The sequence below is a fragment of the Emys orbicularis genome, chromosome 2, assembly GCF_028017835.1.
Source record: "Emys orbicularis isolate rEmyOrb1 chromosome 2, rEmyOrb1.hap1, whole genome shotgun sequence".
NCBI lineage: Eukaryota > Metazoa > Chordata > Testudines > Emydidae > Emys > Emys orbicularis.
Genome location: NC_088684.1, coordinates 169,402,416 through 169,419,332, shown reverse-complemented (window position 1 = coordinate 169,419,332; position 16,917 = coordinate 169,402,416). Strand labels below are relative to the sequence as shown.

Genomic DNA, 16,917 nt, shown 5'->3' with positions numbered 1-16,917 from the left:
CAACTAACACCTAACTTAACAAGCTGAGTGAATTCAAAGCAAAGGTCTCTCTCACCACAAGTTCCAACAGCCTTACTGGTTGTGTGGACAGGAACCTTAATTCTATTCTGAATAATGCTTTTAGCATAATCTGTTTCCTTTGGTAAAATAGTTTCCACACAGATAATTGAATATATGTGATTATTTCCTGAAACTGAATACTTCACTCGGAAGATAAAATATATGCAACTTATTGTATTTAAGTCCCTTTAAACTTAATGTCCGTTTTTATTTTAGAAACCATTTTGCCAAAGTGCATCTTCGTGCATTATCTGCAGAGGAAATTGAAATAGTACAGCAGAAGAAATGTGTTCCTATGGCATCAAAACTTCGGTTCATCCCTAAACCAAACGGGTTGCGACCTATAGTAAAAGTGAACAGTGTTTCTGGAGCAAAAACATTGAACAGGAAAAGCCGAGACAAGAAGGTCACTGTATTCTGAATTTGCCTATGTTCTTTTTTGTCACATTGTAACTAATATCCAAGGGGGTTGTGGATAGTTGTTTATATTATTATGTATAAATAACATCAATTTTAAAATAAGATTGCAAACTCAGGCACTCAAAAGTCAGGAAATGCCAAAACTAAGGTTGGCCATGCAACTCTATTTTGGGCCCCCCATGCATATGCATTATGACCATCTTTTTAATTACAAGATCACATACAAATCCCCCCACACACCCTCCCCTTTCCCTCACCCTGGATTCATTCAGAGTATAGTTTTACTAGTGTTAACTGAATGAACAGTTATTCAACATTTATTTTAATACTCATTGCAGTAAATAGAGGATGGGACCATATACTGGACAAACAGTCCAAACCCTGCAGTGAAAAACTCTAAATTAATAATTTCCTTATGGGTTTTTCTGTGATTCTCATCATAGAATCAGAGTGCTTCACAAATATTCACAATACCTGGGTAAAATGAAAGGATACTACTCCCAGTTTACAGATGGGGGAACTAAGGCACAGAAGAATATCAAGACCAAAATTGTTGAAGTAATTTGGGATTCCCAAATTGATGTGCCTAGGGCCTAATCTTCAGAATATTTAACATTTTTATCATACTTTATATGTTCCAAATACAGCTCCAATTGCTGTTGTGAATACTCAGCATTTCTGCAAATCTGGCATTTTGTGTCTCAGACTGGGCACCCATGAAATGAGGGATACAATTAATGGCCATTTATGAAAATTTTGATTTAAGTGACTTGCCCAGCAACGTACAAGAATTCTTTGGGCAGAAGCAGGGATAGAATTAGTTTCCCCAGGGTGTCATTCAACTTCCTAAACCACAAGACCATCATTTCTTTTCCTGCAAATCTCCTGCCTTATTTACTACACACTTTCCAACTTCAGAAACAAACGGGGCCAGAGCCCTATAGACACCAGCCCCATTCACTACGCAGCCCTGCTTCATCCCCCCAGCAGGTCCATCCTATGCAGTGAAAGAATCAGGGGGCCCGTGAAAAAAATAGTATGTGATCATGTAATTAAATACTCATTACATATGTTCAAGCAGGTTGAATTAACATTGGCCAGGCAGTTCCTAGCTCTTGAGTGCTCAACTTTGCAATCTTAGCTTTCTTTTGATGTAGCTTTTTATGCTATGTTTTCCCTAATTTCTTTTAAAAAAGGCACAAATGAAATAGGAATTTTATCATGTGGAACTATACTGACTCCTTTTGAAGGTCAAGGTGATCTTTTCATTTGAATCAGGACACTTTTCCCCCAATTGCATACTAATTGCAATGTCAGAAAAGAAACAGATTTTTAAAGTTCTGTGAAGGTCTCTCTTAATAGATCTGAGTCCTTTGGGAAAGTTGATAGTCTTTTCAAAGATCCCATCTGAGTCTTTAAGATTTTCAGGTATGTTCACCAAAGTGGATTAGATCTGTCATCCACCCTGTTTTCTGATGGTTCTCCAGTACAGAACTTGGCTTGTGCAGCAATAGACCAAATTGCAGGAGAACATTTTGAATTTTCAAAAATCTTTGGCTCTCTCAAGTTGATACAAAAATTAAGCTGGTTGAAAATTTTCAAAATATTTTTGAACAAACCTATTTAAAAACTTTGAAGTAAGTGTGTGTGTGTGGATTTTTTCCTCCTAGGATTGAGGACAGTATGTAACAGAATGTTAAACTGCTATGTGGTGCTATGTGTAAAATTGTTATTTAAGCTAACCTTAGCCATACGTAGCAGAGCATTAAAGGATCTTATAGTGAACACATCTGGTGTAAATCTCTCTGAGAAGTAAGCTCTGTAGTCAGTCTATATCTGATACGGAAACCTGAACTGCTACTAGCAGACCTGCAACCTAGTCAACTAGTGCCAAAAGAGAACAGATACAAAAGGAACAAAGGTTGCAGGATCTCATCAACATGCCACTCTTCAGTGACCCAGAGCACTTCAGCTGTGACAGACTTTCATAATGGGTAGACCGGAAGCAGTATTTTGCAAGATTTCGCATTGCAAACAAGGTAACAGGTATCATCTTTAATTTATGCTATGGGCAAGAAGCAGAGCATTTATTTAAATCCTTTGACTTTACTGAATACATTCACAAAAGAGACACTGAAATGGTTCTGGCTATGTTTGATGCATACATTATACCTCTGAGAAATGTAGTTTATGAAAGACCATGTTTTCAACAGAGAATTCAAGAACCAGGGGGAAATGTTGAATGGCTGAAAACTGAGATTTTTGGAACTTGAAAACATGAAAATATCAGAGACAGGCTGGTTATTGGGTTAACAGATAAATTTTTTTCACAGCAGCTGCTATTGAAGGCATACTTAACCCTATCCACAAAAGCAGTCTGAACTCTTCAAACAGCAGAAGAAAAGGCAGGAGCAACTTGAAAAACCTGAAACTAGCTTAGAATCTCTAAACAGCAGGATGGCTAAAAGTCATTATAAAACTCTGGGGTCTATCACTTGTGACTACACAAAACTTGCTTGGAGAGTGAAATTGAATATTTATGACAAGACTATCGACTTCTTGTAGTCATCTCAGAAGGGGCTTACAATTGCCTTAAATGCCTCCAAGAGCTAGAGTCACCTGCAACAGCTCTGACTAGCCCTGGAGGTATTCTGAACTGCATGGGCCCGTTCACCACAAAAACAACATACAAAGACAAAAGCTTTGCATTCAGAGTACATGTGATCAAAGACCTTCTCAGCCACAGCATGGCAGCCGTGATGGGCCTAGTAAGAAAGGTGGAAGAATTCAACAGAGGATTTGATGTTATTGGACATTTGAAAGGAGATACTGTAAAAATTAGCTTAGCAGACAATGCTGAACCATACAAATTGGATGGACAAGGAGGTTGGACAACTCCAGCTTCGTAAAGAAAAATAATTCAGGCCCAGATCATATGTGATCAAGACTGTCAGTGGAGAGTTCAAGAGAAACCATTGACAACTTCAGTTTGTTCCTCAGGAGGAATAATCAACAGAGCAGACTCTATAGATGGTGGATGCAGAATAAGAAGACTCAAGGATTCCAAACTGACCATAGCCAGTTGTTGCAACTAATGGACAGTCAGATGACTAAGCCATTATGCGTTCAGGCCATGTAATTAGAAAACCAGTATGATTCAGAGACACTTAACAGACTGATACTGAAGTTCAAAGATAGTGTGATAGTGTTGTGACAAAGTTCCTCCTCTATCTTGGTGGGTCCTGCGCTTATTGGCGGATTTTCTTGCCTCAGAGATTCACCATGTGGGTTGGGGAACAGCCCAGAGACCTTCCCCTCTGGAAGAACCCACAGTCCAGGTCAATTGGGAGGTTTGGGGGGAACCCGGGCCTGCCCTCTACTCCGGGTTCCAGCCCAGGGCTCTGTGGACTGCAGCTTTCTATAGTGCCTCCTGTAACAGCTGCATGACAGCTACAACTCCCAGGGCTACTTCCCCATGGCCTCCTCCAAACACCTTCCTTATTCTCACCACAGGACCTTCCTCCTGGTGTCTGATAACGCTTGTGCTCCTCAGTCCTCCAGCAGCTCCTTGTGCCTCTTGCTCCCAGCTCCTCACACTCACACTACAAACTGAAGTGAGCTCCTTTTAAAACCCAGGTGCCCTGATTATCCTGCCTTAATTGATTCTAGCAGCTTCTTCTTAATTGGCTCCAGGTGTCCTAATTAGCCTGCCTGCCTTAACTGGTTCTAGCAGGTTCCTGATTACTCTAGTGCAGCCCCTTTCTCTGGTCACTCAGGGAACAGAAAACTACTCATCCAGTGACCAGTATATTTGCCCTCTACCAGACTCCTGTACCCCACTGGTCTGGGTCTGTCACAGTGTATATTTGTAAATGGTAGGAATGTAGAACTTTAAAGAGTGAGAGGTAATGGAATGCTAAACTGTATTATAGTAGTCAACCACATAAAAATGCCTTACTTAAACTAACCTTAGCATACTTGGCAGAGCATTAAAGAATCTTATAGTGAACACATCTGATAAGTGTCTCTGAGAAGTAATCTCTGTAGTCTGTCTATATCTGATACAGGTGCCTGATCTGCTAGTAGCAGCCATGCAACCTATTCTGTACAAGAAGTATGTGACCCAGTATCCCTTTTCTGTGTGTAATTTGTAGCTTTTCTCTACCTATAATGGGGTAACTTGAGGTGCAGGTACCTAGTTTTACACCAGCAGTACAATTTAAGGAGCAGATTTTGCAGGTGCAAACTGTTTTTTTTAAATGTGGGGCTTTTGTGGTCATTGTCTAGATGTGATTAATGACAGAGTGTGACTTTCACCATTAACCAAGGACACTTTTAAAAAAAAAAAGTTGGAGAAGTAAATTAGGCAGTAATTTTGTTAAAAATAATTACTAATCTTATTATGTAAACCATTAAAGTAAAATCAGACACAGTAGAATTGTTATACTAAAGAAATAAAATCTAATCTGCTTGATTTTCACAGTTTTTTATTGAAATCTATAATTGATTTTTCAGTGTAAAAACATGCTCCGAAACACCAAAAAAATTCGGAAATTACAAATTTCTGTACACCTTTGTCATGATTAACATATAACTTTGAGAGGGTGAGAACTCTGCAGTCTGTGTACAAACTTGGGAGGATTCCTAATCCCCAAACTCTGAGACAGGCAAGAGATGGGAATCCTGAGGGGGCAATTTTGTGGTCTTCAGCATCTTGAGCAGCCAGCTCTGACAACTCTTGGATGTCATTTGTTGGTTTCAGAGGGAGTTGTGTACAGCTCTGATTGGCTGCAGGATAGCTATGTAATGTAAAATTGTTTGCAACAGGAATAAAAGCTTTGAGGCGTTTTCTGTGACAATGACCATTAAAGCATTATTGAGGCTTTTTGTGTAGTGCAGCTTACTAGAGAAAATATAGTAAAGATATGAATCAGTTTTGTCTATTTGCCTTTTTTTAACACTCTGTGATTTCAGTAATTATTAGAGAGCCCTGGGTGCTCATTTTTTTGTATGTAAAATCTACATACTGAACGTGAAATATAATATTTTAAGTTTGGCTTTTGGTTTCCCATAGGTTCATTATTTCAACACTCAACTTAAAAATCTATTTAGTGTTCTGAATTATGAACGAACCGAAAACACCAGTCTTCTAGGCTCCTCAGTGTTTGGGAAAGATGATATATATAAAATATGGAGGAAGTTTGTTTCTGAAGTTCTTGAATCAAATGATAAAATACCTCGTTTCTACTATGTGAAGGTATGTTTCCATTATATATTTTCTCCATTGTTCAAACTGATCTTGTTGAAATAATGAAGGCTTTTATTATTTTTTTTAATATTATTTAGGACCACTTTTTTCTTAAAGGTAAGCTTTTCTACTAGCCATGAGCTGAGTGTACAATTGTTTTTCAGCAACAGCTGATGTTCTTAATGCAGCACAGGGAGCTGCTTTCACTGGATTTTTCTGTTTCCATAATGCTGATTCTTTCCCAGTGAGGGGAGTGTTTCATTTCTTTTCTAGAATATTTGAATCAGGTAGTAGTCAAACTATTATGGATCATGTATGTACTTGTTTTTTAATAGCTTCTAGCACTTTTTGTATAAGTGTATATGAGCAGGTGTGGGTGTGTTGGTTGGGATTTTATTTTCTTTAAAATGTAAGTTCAGGGCTTGTGAAGACTTGCCAGATGGGTTTTCAGTCAGAAGAGTATCTCTGTAAGCAAAATTACTCCTGGGGGGATTCTATGCCAAAAAATTCAAAATTTTGCAAAATTCTGCACATTTTATTTGTCAAAATAATGCAATATAATCACACCCGTTTCAATTGTTTTGGTAATTTATTTAAACTACAATACAGAAAAATGTCACAATAACTATTCAGCATTTCCTAAACACATGAAAGTTAAGTTACAAATACTTGGTAACTAATACCCTGAATTCCAGTTATAATCCTGGATTTTCATTTAAATTACATTACAGAACACCAAACAGGAAAAAAAAAGTAGAATGTCATTTTAAATTGCTCAGACTTTCACACATGAAAGTCATACAGTTTTGCTAATCATTGTCCTGGACCTGGCTGGGTACTTTGGGAAGTGCTTGATTCTGATTGTCCTGACATTTTATTAACTGCTTGGTAAATGTTCTATTTGCCTTCAAAGTCTTTTTTTTTTTTTTTTTTTTTTTAATGAGTAAATAAAATAAATCCTGAGTTGAAATCTAACCCCATTGTGCCACTTCGGCACAGGAAAAAAGTGAAAAAGAACATAAATCTTCCTAGTTGAGGATTCCATAAGAAGAATATAAGTAACTATTCCCTTACTGTCATTTATAATAAGGCTCTTTTACATCACTCTGGCAATGTAGGGGCCTTAAAACTTTCACAGGTTTTATGCTCCTGGGGGAATTGACAGAGAATGGGAATAGTTAACTAACAATAGGAACATTAACAATGTTACTACTTAGACAGGCTGCTATATTTCTGCCTCAAAGAATGAGAACAATTAACCATCAACAGCAACTTTAACAACGTTATTACACAGTCAGGCTGCTACAGTTATGCCTCAGAGAATGAGATGATTTAACTAACAGGCAGGCTGCTACATTTCTGCCTCTAGCCTGCCTCATGCATAATAAAAAGCCCTACCCTTCCACGCCAGCGAGCTGCAGTAGCAAATGAGAGGGACAGTCTCTCTCTCTCTTGCTTGTTGGCACGCACATACCCCCAGCCCTGCCCCCCCGATGGTGATCAACCATGCAGGCACGCATGCCCAGCCTCCCTCCCCGTCTCTGAGGCTGCTCCAGGCACGCTGGAACAGATGTGCTGCCTGGGCTGCTGGGGAATTGGTGTGTGTGATGGGTTGGACCCCCGTCCAGGATGCCACCTGATGTACTGGGGTCCCACTGCATCCGCACGTTCCACCAGCCTGGGCTTCTTCACCCTGTCCTTGCTGTGCCAGGCCCTCAAGCCTTCTCTAGTACACACGCAGGTAAGGCCACACCCAGCTGCAGACACAGACTGAAATCAGTTGTGTGTGGAAAGATTCAGCTCAAGGATTTATCCAACACTCACATGCACACCTCCTTTGGGGTGTAAAACCAAAATAATATTGTCTTGCGCAATATAGAAAGATCTGCACAACGCAAGCTCATAAAAATTGCCCCCTCCCTCAAGGTGGAGAGAGAGATGCACAGCTTTTTGCCTCCTCTCTCCCACCCTGGATATGAATTTCACAAACCGGGTTTTGAAATGAACAAGAAATAAGTTTATTAACTACAAAAGTTAAATTTTAAGTGATTATAAGGGATAACAAACGGAACAAAGCAAATTACCGAGCAAATAAAACAAAACATGCAAACTAAGCTTAATACGCTCAAGAAACCAAATGTAATTTCTCACCTTAAATGTTGTTTTAAGCAGGTTGCAGAGTTTCTGTAGCTTAGGCTACATCTACACTACGGGGGGGGGTCGATTTAAGATACGCAAATTCAGCTACGCGAATAGCGTAGCTGAATTAGACGTATCAGATCCGACTTACCCTGTTGTGAGGGCGGCAAAATCGACTGCCGCGGCTCCCAGTCGACGGCGCTTACTCCCACCTCCGCTGGTGGAGTAAGCGCGTCGATTCGGGGATCGATTGTTGCGTCCTGACGAGACGCGATAAGTCGATCCCCAAGAGATCGATTTCTACCCGCCGATTCAGGCGGGTAGTGTAGACCTAGCCTTAGAGTTACAGTTATTTCTCTTTACAGACTGGACGCCTGTCTCAGCCTGGACTCAACCCTGCCTTTCCCTCCCAGGTGTTTTTAGCAGTCTTCCTTCCTGGGCAGGCAATGGAGGAGAGTCAAGATTAACCCCCTCCCCAGCCTTAAAAAAGATTTACCTAAGGCGGTAATCCTTTGTTTGATCCCCATCCCCCTACAGTGGAAAAGTACCAGCAAGTTAAGATATTGTCCAGGGTCACCTGACCCTGCAGTGCCAATGCAGCATCCCAGGAAACTTCTCAGGAAGGAGTGAGATAAGCATTTTTAAAGTCCTATTGTTCTCCTTAATGGCTCATCCAGGCTCTTTGCCTACTGTCTGGTGGGCGTTTCCCAGGTGAAAACACAGTTTTAATTGTTACATAGTTAATATCCCTTACTCCAGATACAGAAATGATACATGCATACAGATTGGATAAACACATTCAGCAAAACATAACCTTTTCAATGATATCTCACATGACCTATCTTGCATAAAACATATCTTAGTTATGCCATATTCATATCATAATAATATTTCTATGAAGAATATGGAGTGTAACGTCATAGCGTGTGTCCCCCGGCAGATTTTTGTGTGTGTTTTTCTGCTTGGAGGGCACAGAAAAATATGGGCCATATGAATTCTGTGCGGAGTACAAAATGCTGATGTGAAAGATGACCTGGATGTGTGAAGGTTTTAGATGGGCGAAGTTCAGGAGCACCATTCTGGTGGGAAGCCCAGCCCGCTTAGCCTCAGCTTCTGTACCTGACCCTACTTCAAAGGCTGCTTTTTTATTTATTTATTTATTTATTTTTGGTCTGCCTCTAACTAGTAAATCTTTTGGATAAATTTGGAGCCTTCCCCTTCTGCCTACCCTCCTTTTCCTGCTGGAGGTGCAACACCCAAGCTCACCCCATAGTCTCCTGGCTGCTACAAATGTAACCCAATGTGTGTTTTTGTCTCTCTTCTAGTGGCTGGTCCACTTAAGAGATTAAATAATTAAGGGAGTTACTACTTGAGCTAAAGTGGAAGAGGCTCATGCTTTTAGCATTGAAGGTCTTATGGTTAGGTACATTGATAACCCAAGGTGAGGGTCATTTCTGAACGATCCAGTGGGATTAGGCTCCTCTATTGCTTCCCTAACCTCAATTTTCGGCAGTACTCTCCTGTGAATAGTTCTGTTGTTTGCCTCAGGTGCTTTTCATTGCTTTTCCAAGCAGCATCACTGCTAGTGAAACTGACCTGACACTTAACTTTACTTTGCCTTTATTTGACAATGCCATGAACAGTGGTAGGTGCACAGCAGCTGTCTGTCTGCAAATTCAGGAAGACATTAGATAGATCATCTTCATGGTCATAATGCATAGAAACATTTTTAAAAAACACCTGCAAAAATGATTACAATAAAGTTATTTAGAATGCAGAGTCAAGCACTGGAAAGTTCAGAAATGTTAGATTTAAGGTTTCATTTGAAAACTTAATTCTGCTCCTTATGTACTCACAATATGCCAATTTCTATTTTCATGGTCCGATACTATTTTTTTAATAATAGGTGTTAAGCAATCTAAATATAGCGACATCTATCACTCCCCTTATAATAACAGCTTAAATTCAGTTAAAGCTGATGGTTTGGGCATCCCCACTTGTCTGAATAAGGGAATGGATTATTCAACATAGAGAACACAGAGTAGCCTTTCATTTTTGTCACTGAATTGGACTAACTGGCCCAACAGGCCTCCTCCAGCCTAATACATTCTGTGCAATTTTGTCCTTTTACCTTAGCTTTGTTCTTATGTGTACGAGAGTACTTACAGTAGCATAATATGGGATTGATTTTTTTTCTCCCTATTTCAGGCTGATGTCACTGGGGCTTATGATACTATTCCTCATGATAAACTTGTGGAAGTGGTCTCTCAAATCTTAGATCCCGAGAAAAGAACAGTCTACTGCATACGGCGCTATGCAGTGATCAAGATTACCATGAGTGGACAAATCAGAAAATACTATAGAAGACACGTATGACTAGTTAATTTCTTATTCTTGCTATTAACATTTTTCTGTATTGGGACATATCTGTTTAATCCTTTTTTAATTAACAAGCCTTAGCTTAATTAGCTAGTTACCATATACATGGACATTCTTAAAAAAACAAAAAATAAAACATACAACCACACTTTATAGGGGAAACTTGCTGGAGGAGACAAGGCCTTTTCCCCCAAGCTTCCTAACAGCTATTCTTCTGTCCCCTTCCCCTGACCACCTCTGCAAGGCGAATAGTAAAGGAAAGTCTGAGTTACCTCTTTACTAGGTAGCTGTTGTTGCCCCTGCAGCCTGTCACAGTACGATGCAAGATTGTGGTAACAAAGGACTTATGCTGTGGTTTAAACAACTCTCCGCTTTGTGATATGAAAACTGTAAGTTTCCATTGTTTTAATGACTGTTAAGTTAATGGATTGGTATGTAGCACAACAGAATTAGGCCCACTGAATATAAGAATGGCCAGGCTGGGTCATACCAATGGTCCATCTAGCTCAATATTCTTTCTTCCAACAGTGGCTGGTGCTGGATGCTGCAGAGGGAATGAACAGAACAGGGCAATTATCAAGTGATCCATCACTTGTCATCTAGTCCCAGCTTCTGGCTGTGAGAGTGTTAGGGACACCCAGAGCATTGCTAATAGTCACTGATGGACCTGTCCTCCATGAACGTACTTGATTCTTTTTTGAACCCAGTTATACTTTTGGCCTTCACAACATCCCCTGGCAACAAGTTCCACAGGTTGACTGTGCATTGTGTGAAGAAGTACTTCCTTTTCTTTGCTTTAAACTTGTTGCCTACTAATTTGGGTGACCATTTTTTTGTGTTTTTGTGTTATTTGTGTATGTTTGTGTTATTTGAAGGGGTAAATAACACTTCCTTATTCATTTTTTTCCATCCCATTCATGATTATATAGACCTCAATCATATCCCTCCCGTTAGTCGTTTCTTTTCCAAGCTGAACAGTCCCAGTCTTCTTAATCTCTCCTCATATGGAAGCTGTTCCATACCCCTAATCATTTTTGTTGCTGTTCTTTATACCTTTTCCAATTCTAATACATCTTTTTTGAGATGGAGTGAGGAGAACGGCATGCAATATTCAAGGTGTGAGCATACCATGGATTTATATAGTGGTATTATGATATTTTCTGTCTTATTTTCTGTCCCTTTTCTAATGTTTCCTCGCGTTTTTAGCTTTTTTTGACTTCTCCTGCACATTGAGCAGATGTTTTCAGAGAACTATCCAAGAAGACTTAAAGATCTTTCTTGACTGCTAACAACTAATTTAGACCCCATCATTTTGTATGTATAGTTGGGATTATGTTTTCCAATGTACATCACTTTGCATTTATCAGTATTGAATTTTATCTGCCATTTTATTGCTCAGTGACTCAGATTTGTGAGAACCTTTTGCAGGCAGCTTTGGACTAACTATCTTGAGTAATTTTGTATCATCTGCAGACTTGGCCACCTCACTGTTTACCCCTTTTTGCCAGATTGTTTATGAATAGGGTGAACAGCACTGGTCCCAGTATGGACCCTTGTGGAGACCCCGCTATTTACTTCTTTCCACTGTGAAAACTGACCATTTATTCCTACCCTTTTGCTTCTAATCTTTTAACCAGTTACTGATCCACAAGAGAACCTTCCCTCTTATCCCATGACTGCTTACTTTGCTTAAGAGCCTTTGGTGAGGGATCTTGTCAAAGGCTTTCTGAAATTCCAAATACAATATATCAACTGGATCACCCTTGTCCACAGGTTTGTTGACCCCCTCAAAGAATTCTAATAGATTGGTGAGGCATTTCCCTTTACAAAAACCATGTTGACTTTTCCCCAACAAATCATGTTCATCTATGTCAGGGTTTCTCAAACGGGTTGCCTCTTGTGTAGGGAAAGCTCCTGGCGGGCCGGGCCAGTTTGTTTACCAGCCCCGTCGGCAGGTCCGGCCGATCGTGGCTCCCACTGGCCGCGGATCGCTGCTCCGGGCCAATGGGAGCTGCTGGAAGCGGCGCGGGCCGAGGGACTTACTGGTCGCCGCTTCCAGCAGCCCCCATTGGCCCGGAGCAGCGAACTGCGGCCAGTGAGAGCCGCGATGGGCCGGACCTGCGGACGGGGCAGGTAAACAAACCGGCCCGGCCCGCCAGGGGCTTTCCCTACACAAGCGGCGACCCCTGTTTGAGAAACCCTGATCTATATATCTGATAATTCTGTTCTTCACTATAGTTTCAACCAATTTGCATGGTACTGACGTCAGGCTTACTGGCCTATAATTGCCAGGATTGCCTCTGGAGCCATTTTTAAAAATTGGCATCACATTAGCTCTTCTCCTGTTACTTAACAGAATTAGTAGTTCTGCAATTTCATATTTGAGTTCCTTAAGAACTCTTGCATGAATACCGTCTGGTCCTGGTGACTTATTACTGTTTAATTTATCAGTTTGTTCCAAAATCTTCTCTGTTAACACCTTAGTCTTTAATAGTTCCTCAAATTTGTCTCCTGAAAAAAAATGGGTCAGGTTTGGGAATCTCCCTCACATCTTTTACAGTGAAGACCAATGCCAAGAATTTCTTTAGCTTCTCTGCAACCACCTTGTCTTCCTTGAGTCCTACTTTAGAACCTCAGTTGTCTCATGGCCCCACTGACTGGCAGGTTTCCTGCTTCTCTTGTACTTAAAAAAAAATTGCTGTTCGTTTTTGTGTCTTTTGATAGTTGCTCTTCACATTTTTTTTAGCCTGCCTAATTGTACTTTTACATTTGACTTGCCAGAATTTATGCACCTTTCTGTTTTCTTCAATTGGATTTGATTTCCAATTTTCAAAGGATGACTTTTTTGTTTCTAACCTCCTCTTTTACTCTGTTTAGCCATGGTAGCTTTTTTTTTTGGTCCTTTACTTTTTTTTTTTTTTTTTTTTTTTAATTTGAGGTATACATTTAGTTTGAGCCTCTATAATGGTGTTTTTAAAAAGTATCCATGCAGTTTGCAGGCATTTCACTCTTGTGCCTATTCCATTTAATTTCCAATTAACTAGCTTCCTTATTTTATTATAGTTTTCCCCTTCGTAAAGTTAAATGCTACTGTGGTGGGTTTCTTTGGTATTTTTCCCACCTTGCAAGGACTATTGATTATTGCTGTTAACTAAAACATCTTTTGCTGAATTTTATCATTTCTTTACTCTCTGTATACAGGTTTCTACTTTCAAGGATTTTATGTCCCATATGAGATTATTTGTATCCCATCTGCAAGAGAGTACATCGCTACAAAATGCCATAGTAGTTGAACAGGTAACTGTTATGAGACATTTCTCTTCAAATGAGGAAGAAAATCAAATAAGTTAATTCTTAATTTATATATTAGAGCAGGAGCTGATAGTGCCCTCTTTATTTAGTTTGCCTAACACTTTCCGTTATAAGAGATTCTTATGACCTTTTCTTTGATCTTTGCTTGCAGCAGGCCTTTCATATTTGGGAAGGGGCCTACTGAGTGCCTTTTCTCTCTCCCTGGAAATTCTGTTCAACGTTTGCTAAAATATGAACAATTACAAAATGTCATTTCCTCTTTCTTGCTTTTGTTTCTCAGGGTAATTTTGGCAGTATGCAAATAAATAAATAAATAGTAAAAAAAAACAACCCCCCTTCCCCCTAAATATACAAGCATTTTAAGTCCAAGCTGATGCTACTGCTAGAGCAACAGCAGCAGTGCACACTGTCCTGCTGATGGGGGTGAGGAGCTGTCAGTGGCTGGGGCCGGAGCTGTCCCCACCCCGCAGCTTGGGACGCAGCTGTCAGCAGCTGGGGTGGGGCTGGGGCTGGAGCTGGAGCTGTCAGCCGCAAGGGCTGGAACTGTCCCCATCCCCCCAGTGGCTGGGGCCAGGGCTGGAGCTGGAGCTGTCAGCCGCAAGGGTTGGAACTGTCCCCATCCCCCCAGTGGCTGGGGCCGGGGCTGGAGCTGTCAGCCGCAAGGGTTGGAACTGTCCCCATCCCCCCAGTGGCTGGGGCCGGGGCTGGAGCTGTCAGCCGCAAGGGTTGGAACTGTCCCCATTCCCTCAGTGGCTACAGCTGAGCTGTCCACACCAGTGACTGATGCTGTCCCCCTCCTGCGGCTGGGGCCAGATCTGTGAGCAGCTGAGGCTGGAGCTGTCCTCCCACCCCTAGCGACTGGAGCTGGAGTTGAAGCTGTTTCCCTCCCCCCGGCAGAGGCAGGAGCTGTCAATCCCCTCTGTGGTGGGGCTCAGGCTGTCAGTCTCCCCCTGCAGTCAGCCCTCTCCCTTGGTTCTTTTTAGTGAAAGTCTTGGACAGGTCACGGCCTTCCATGAATTTTTGTTTATTGCCCCTAACCTGTCCATAACTTTTACTAAAAAATAACTGTGACAAAATATTAACCCTACTAATGATGCATGATTTGCGGGGGAGGGGTGGGGAGGGCTCAGCTTGTACTTATACATAGTAGAATTTGTTTGTAGCTTTTTCCTCTAAAGCAAAACCAAACATAGGAAATTAAAATAACATTTTAGATTGCAGAATGAAGCACTCCAAAATTTGGAAATTCCAGGTTTACAGTTGCCTACAGTTAACCTTAATTCTTTGTCTTGACACCCTGCCCCACCCTGCAGGGCACATGCACTATGATACAATTATGTGTGATTTAGTGATTATGTGATTATATACTATTATATACTATTTTTTTGCATAGGACCCCTGCCGCATTCAGTACACAGGATGGACATGTGGTGGGGCCAACTTAAGGTTTCTTGTGTAACCTTCAGTCTGGAATTTCTTAATTGTTGAATACTTCAACTTTGCTGCCTAAATAATGTTCTTCTAACATAGTTTTGTTGTTGTATGTAATGTATACAATATTGTTTTAGGGGGTTGGTTTTTCAAGTCAGCCATTTTAGTAAAATTTCCAGTGCAATATGGTGAAGTAGCAGTGACACCATAGTAGAGGTTGTGCCAGATTCTTCATTTTAGTGGGGCTGATACAGTTACCTAAAAACTGTGTGTGTTTTGGAGTGAGAGAATTAATGAAAAATGATTGTCGTTTGTGAGCTTATCTGATTTTTCTTTTCCTTCAAAATATTGTAGAAAATTCAATTTGAGCTTAGTTATAGTTTTATTCCAAAAAACATTACATGGCAACATTGTCTTTAGACCCCTTGTAAATTATAATAAAACCATATGAGATATGAAACTTCTTTAGTATATATAGTTTAGAGAAAAGTTTGTTAGAAGTTGCAACATGTTTTATGATCCCCTTTTATGGTTTTAAAAATTAACATTTTGGACACTGATAAGACATGTTAACAATGTCACAACCAAAAGAGTTGTAATAACACAATTGTTGGAGAAAAACAGAGTTCTCACTCCTTCGGTTGGGTGCAGCAAAGTCAGATACTTTATTCTCAAGCAATTGCATAGAGGGAGAGGGCTAAACAGGTCTCTCTACAGGTAAACAATTACAGCAAGCATTTATACTTTTTGTTACATACAATAATGAGCAACAGCTGCATTTTGTTTATACATAGGTCATCCTGATATCTTATTTTTCACATCTATTTAGACTCTAGTCTACATTCCATATTTATCTACACAAGGTCGCAACAACTTCTCACACAGTTCTTTCCCATTTGCCTCACACAATCCTCGCTTCTACAAATCTCGCGTTATTAGGCTAATAGCTAGCCTGACTCTTGCTCACAGAAGAGACTGTTTGCATTGAAATCCCCATCAAATCCCTGTCAGTTCTTGCTCTATTTCCACACAAGTTATAATAAAATCTCTTTCTGCTGGAGTCATCAATCCAAAGGCAGAACGCTTAAGTTGACAGTGCATTAGAGGTATATGTTACCACAATAATTGAAGGCTTCAGAAGATGTAACTGTAATACAGTAACTCCTCGCTTAACATTGTAGTTATGTTCCTGAAAAATGCGACTTTAAGCGAAACGATGTTAAGCAAATCCAATTTCCCCATAAGAATTAATGTAAATGGGGGGGGGGGGGGAGGTTAGGTTCCAGGGACATTTTTTTCACCAGACAAAAGACTATATTATATTACACACACACACACACACACACACACACACACACACACACACACACACACAGTATTAGTTTTAAACAAACAATTTAATACTGTCAAGTATCAGAGGGGTAGCCGTGTTAGTCTGAATCTGTAAAAAGCAACAGAGGGTCCTGTGGCACCTTTAAGACTAACAGAAGTATTGGGAGCATAAGCTTTCGTGGCATCTGAAGAAGTGAGGTTCTTACCCACGGCATCTGAAGAAGTGAGGTTCTTACCCATGAAAGCTTATGCTCCCAATACTTCTGTTAGTCTTAAAGGTGCCACAGGACCCTCTGTTGCAATTTAATACTGGTACACAGCTATGATGATTTTGAAGCTTGGTTGAGGTGGTGAAGTCAGAGGGTGGGATATTTCCCAGGAAATGCCTTGCTGCTAAATGATGAACTAGCAATTGGCTGAGCCCTCAAGGATTAACTCGTTGTTAATGTAGCCTCACACTCTACAAGGCAGCAGGAATGGAGGGAGGGGAGACAGCATGGCAGACAGAGACACACACCCTGTATGTGGGGGAGAGAGAGAGATGTGCATTGCTCCTTTAAGTACGCTGACCCCACTCTGAGTACACTGACTTTTTA

The 16,917-nt window shown here is 40.5% G+C and overlaps 1 protein-coding gene across 1 annotated transcript in view; it reads left to right on the top strand.

Annotated features, from left to right (window-relative positions):
* Positions 1–16,917, top strand: part of TERT (telomerase reverse transcriptase) — a 120,723-nt gene that overhangs the window by 19,068 nt on the left and 84,738 nt on the right. The window contains exons 4-7 of the mRNA XM_065398258.1: positions 277–466; positions 5,555–5,737; positions 10,076–10,237; positions 13,448–13,543. Coding sequence (XP_065254330.1) covers positions 277–466; positions 5,555–5,737; positions 10,076–10,237; positions 13,448–13,543 — 631 coding nt within the window. The remainder of the gene's footprint in view (positions 1–276; positions 467–5,554; positions 5,738–10,075; positions 10,238–13,447; positions 13,544–16,917) is intronic.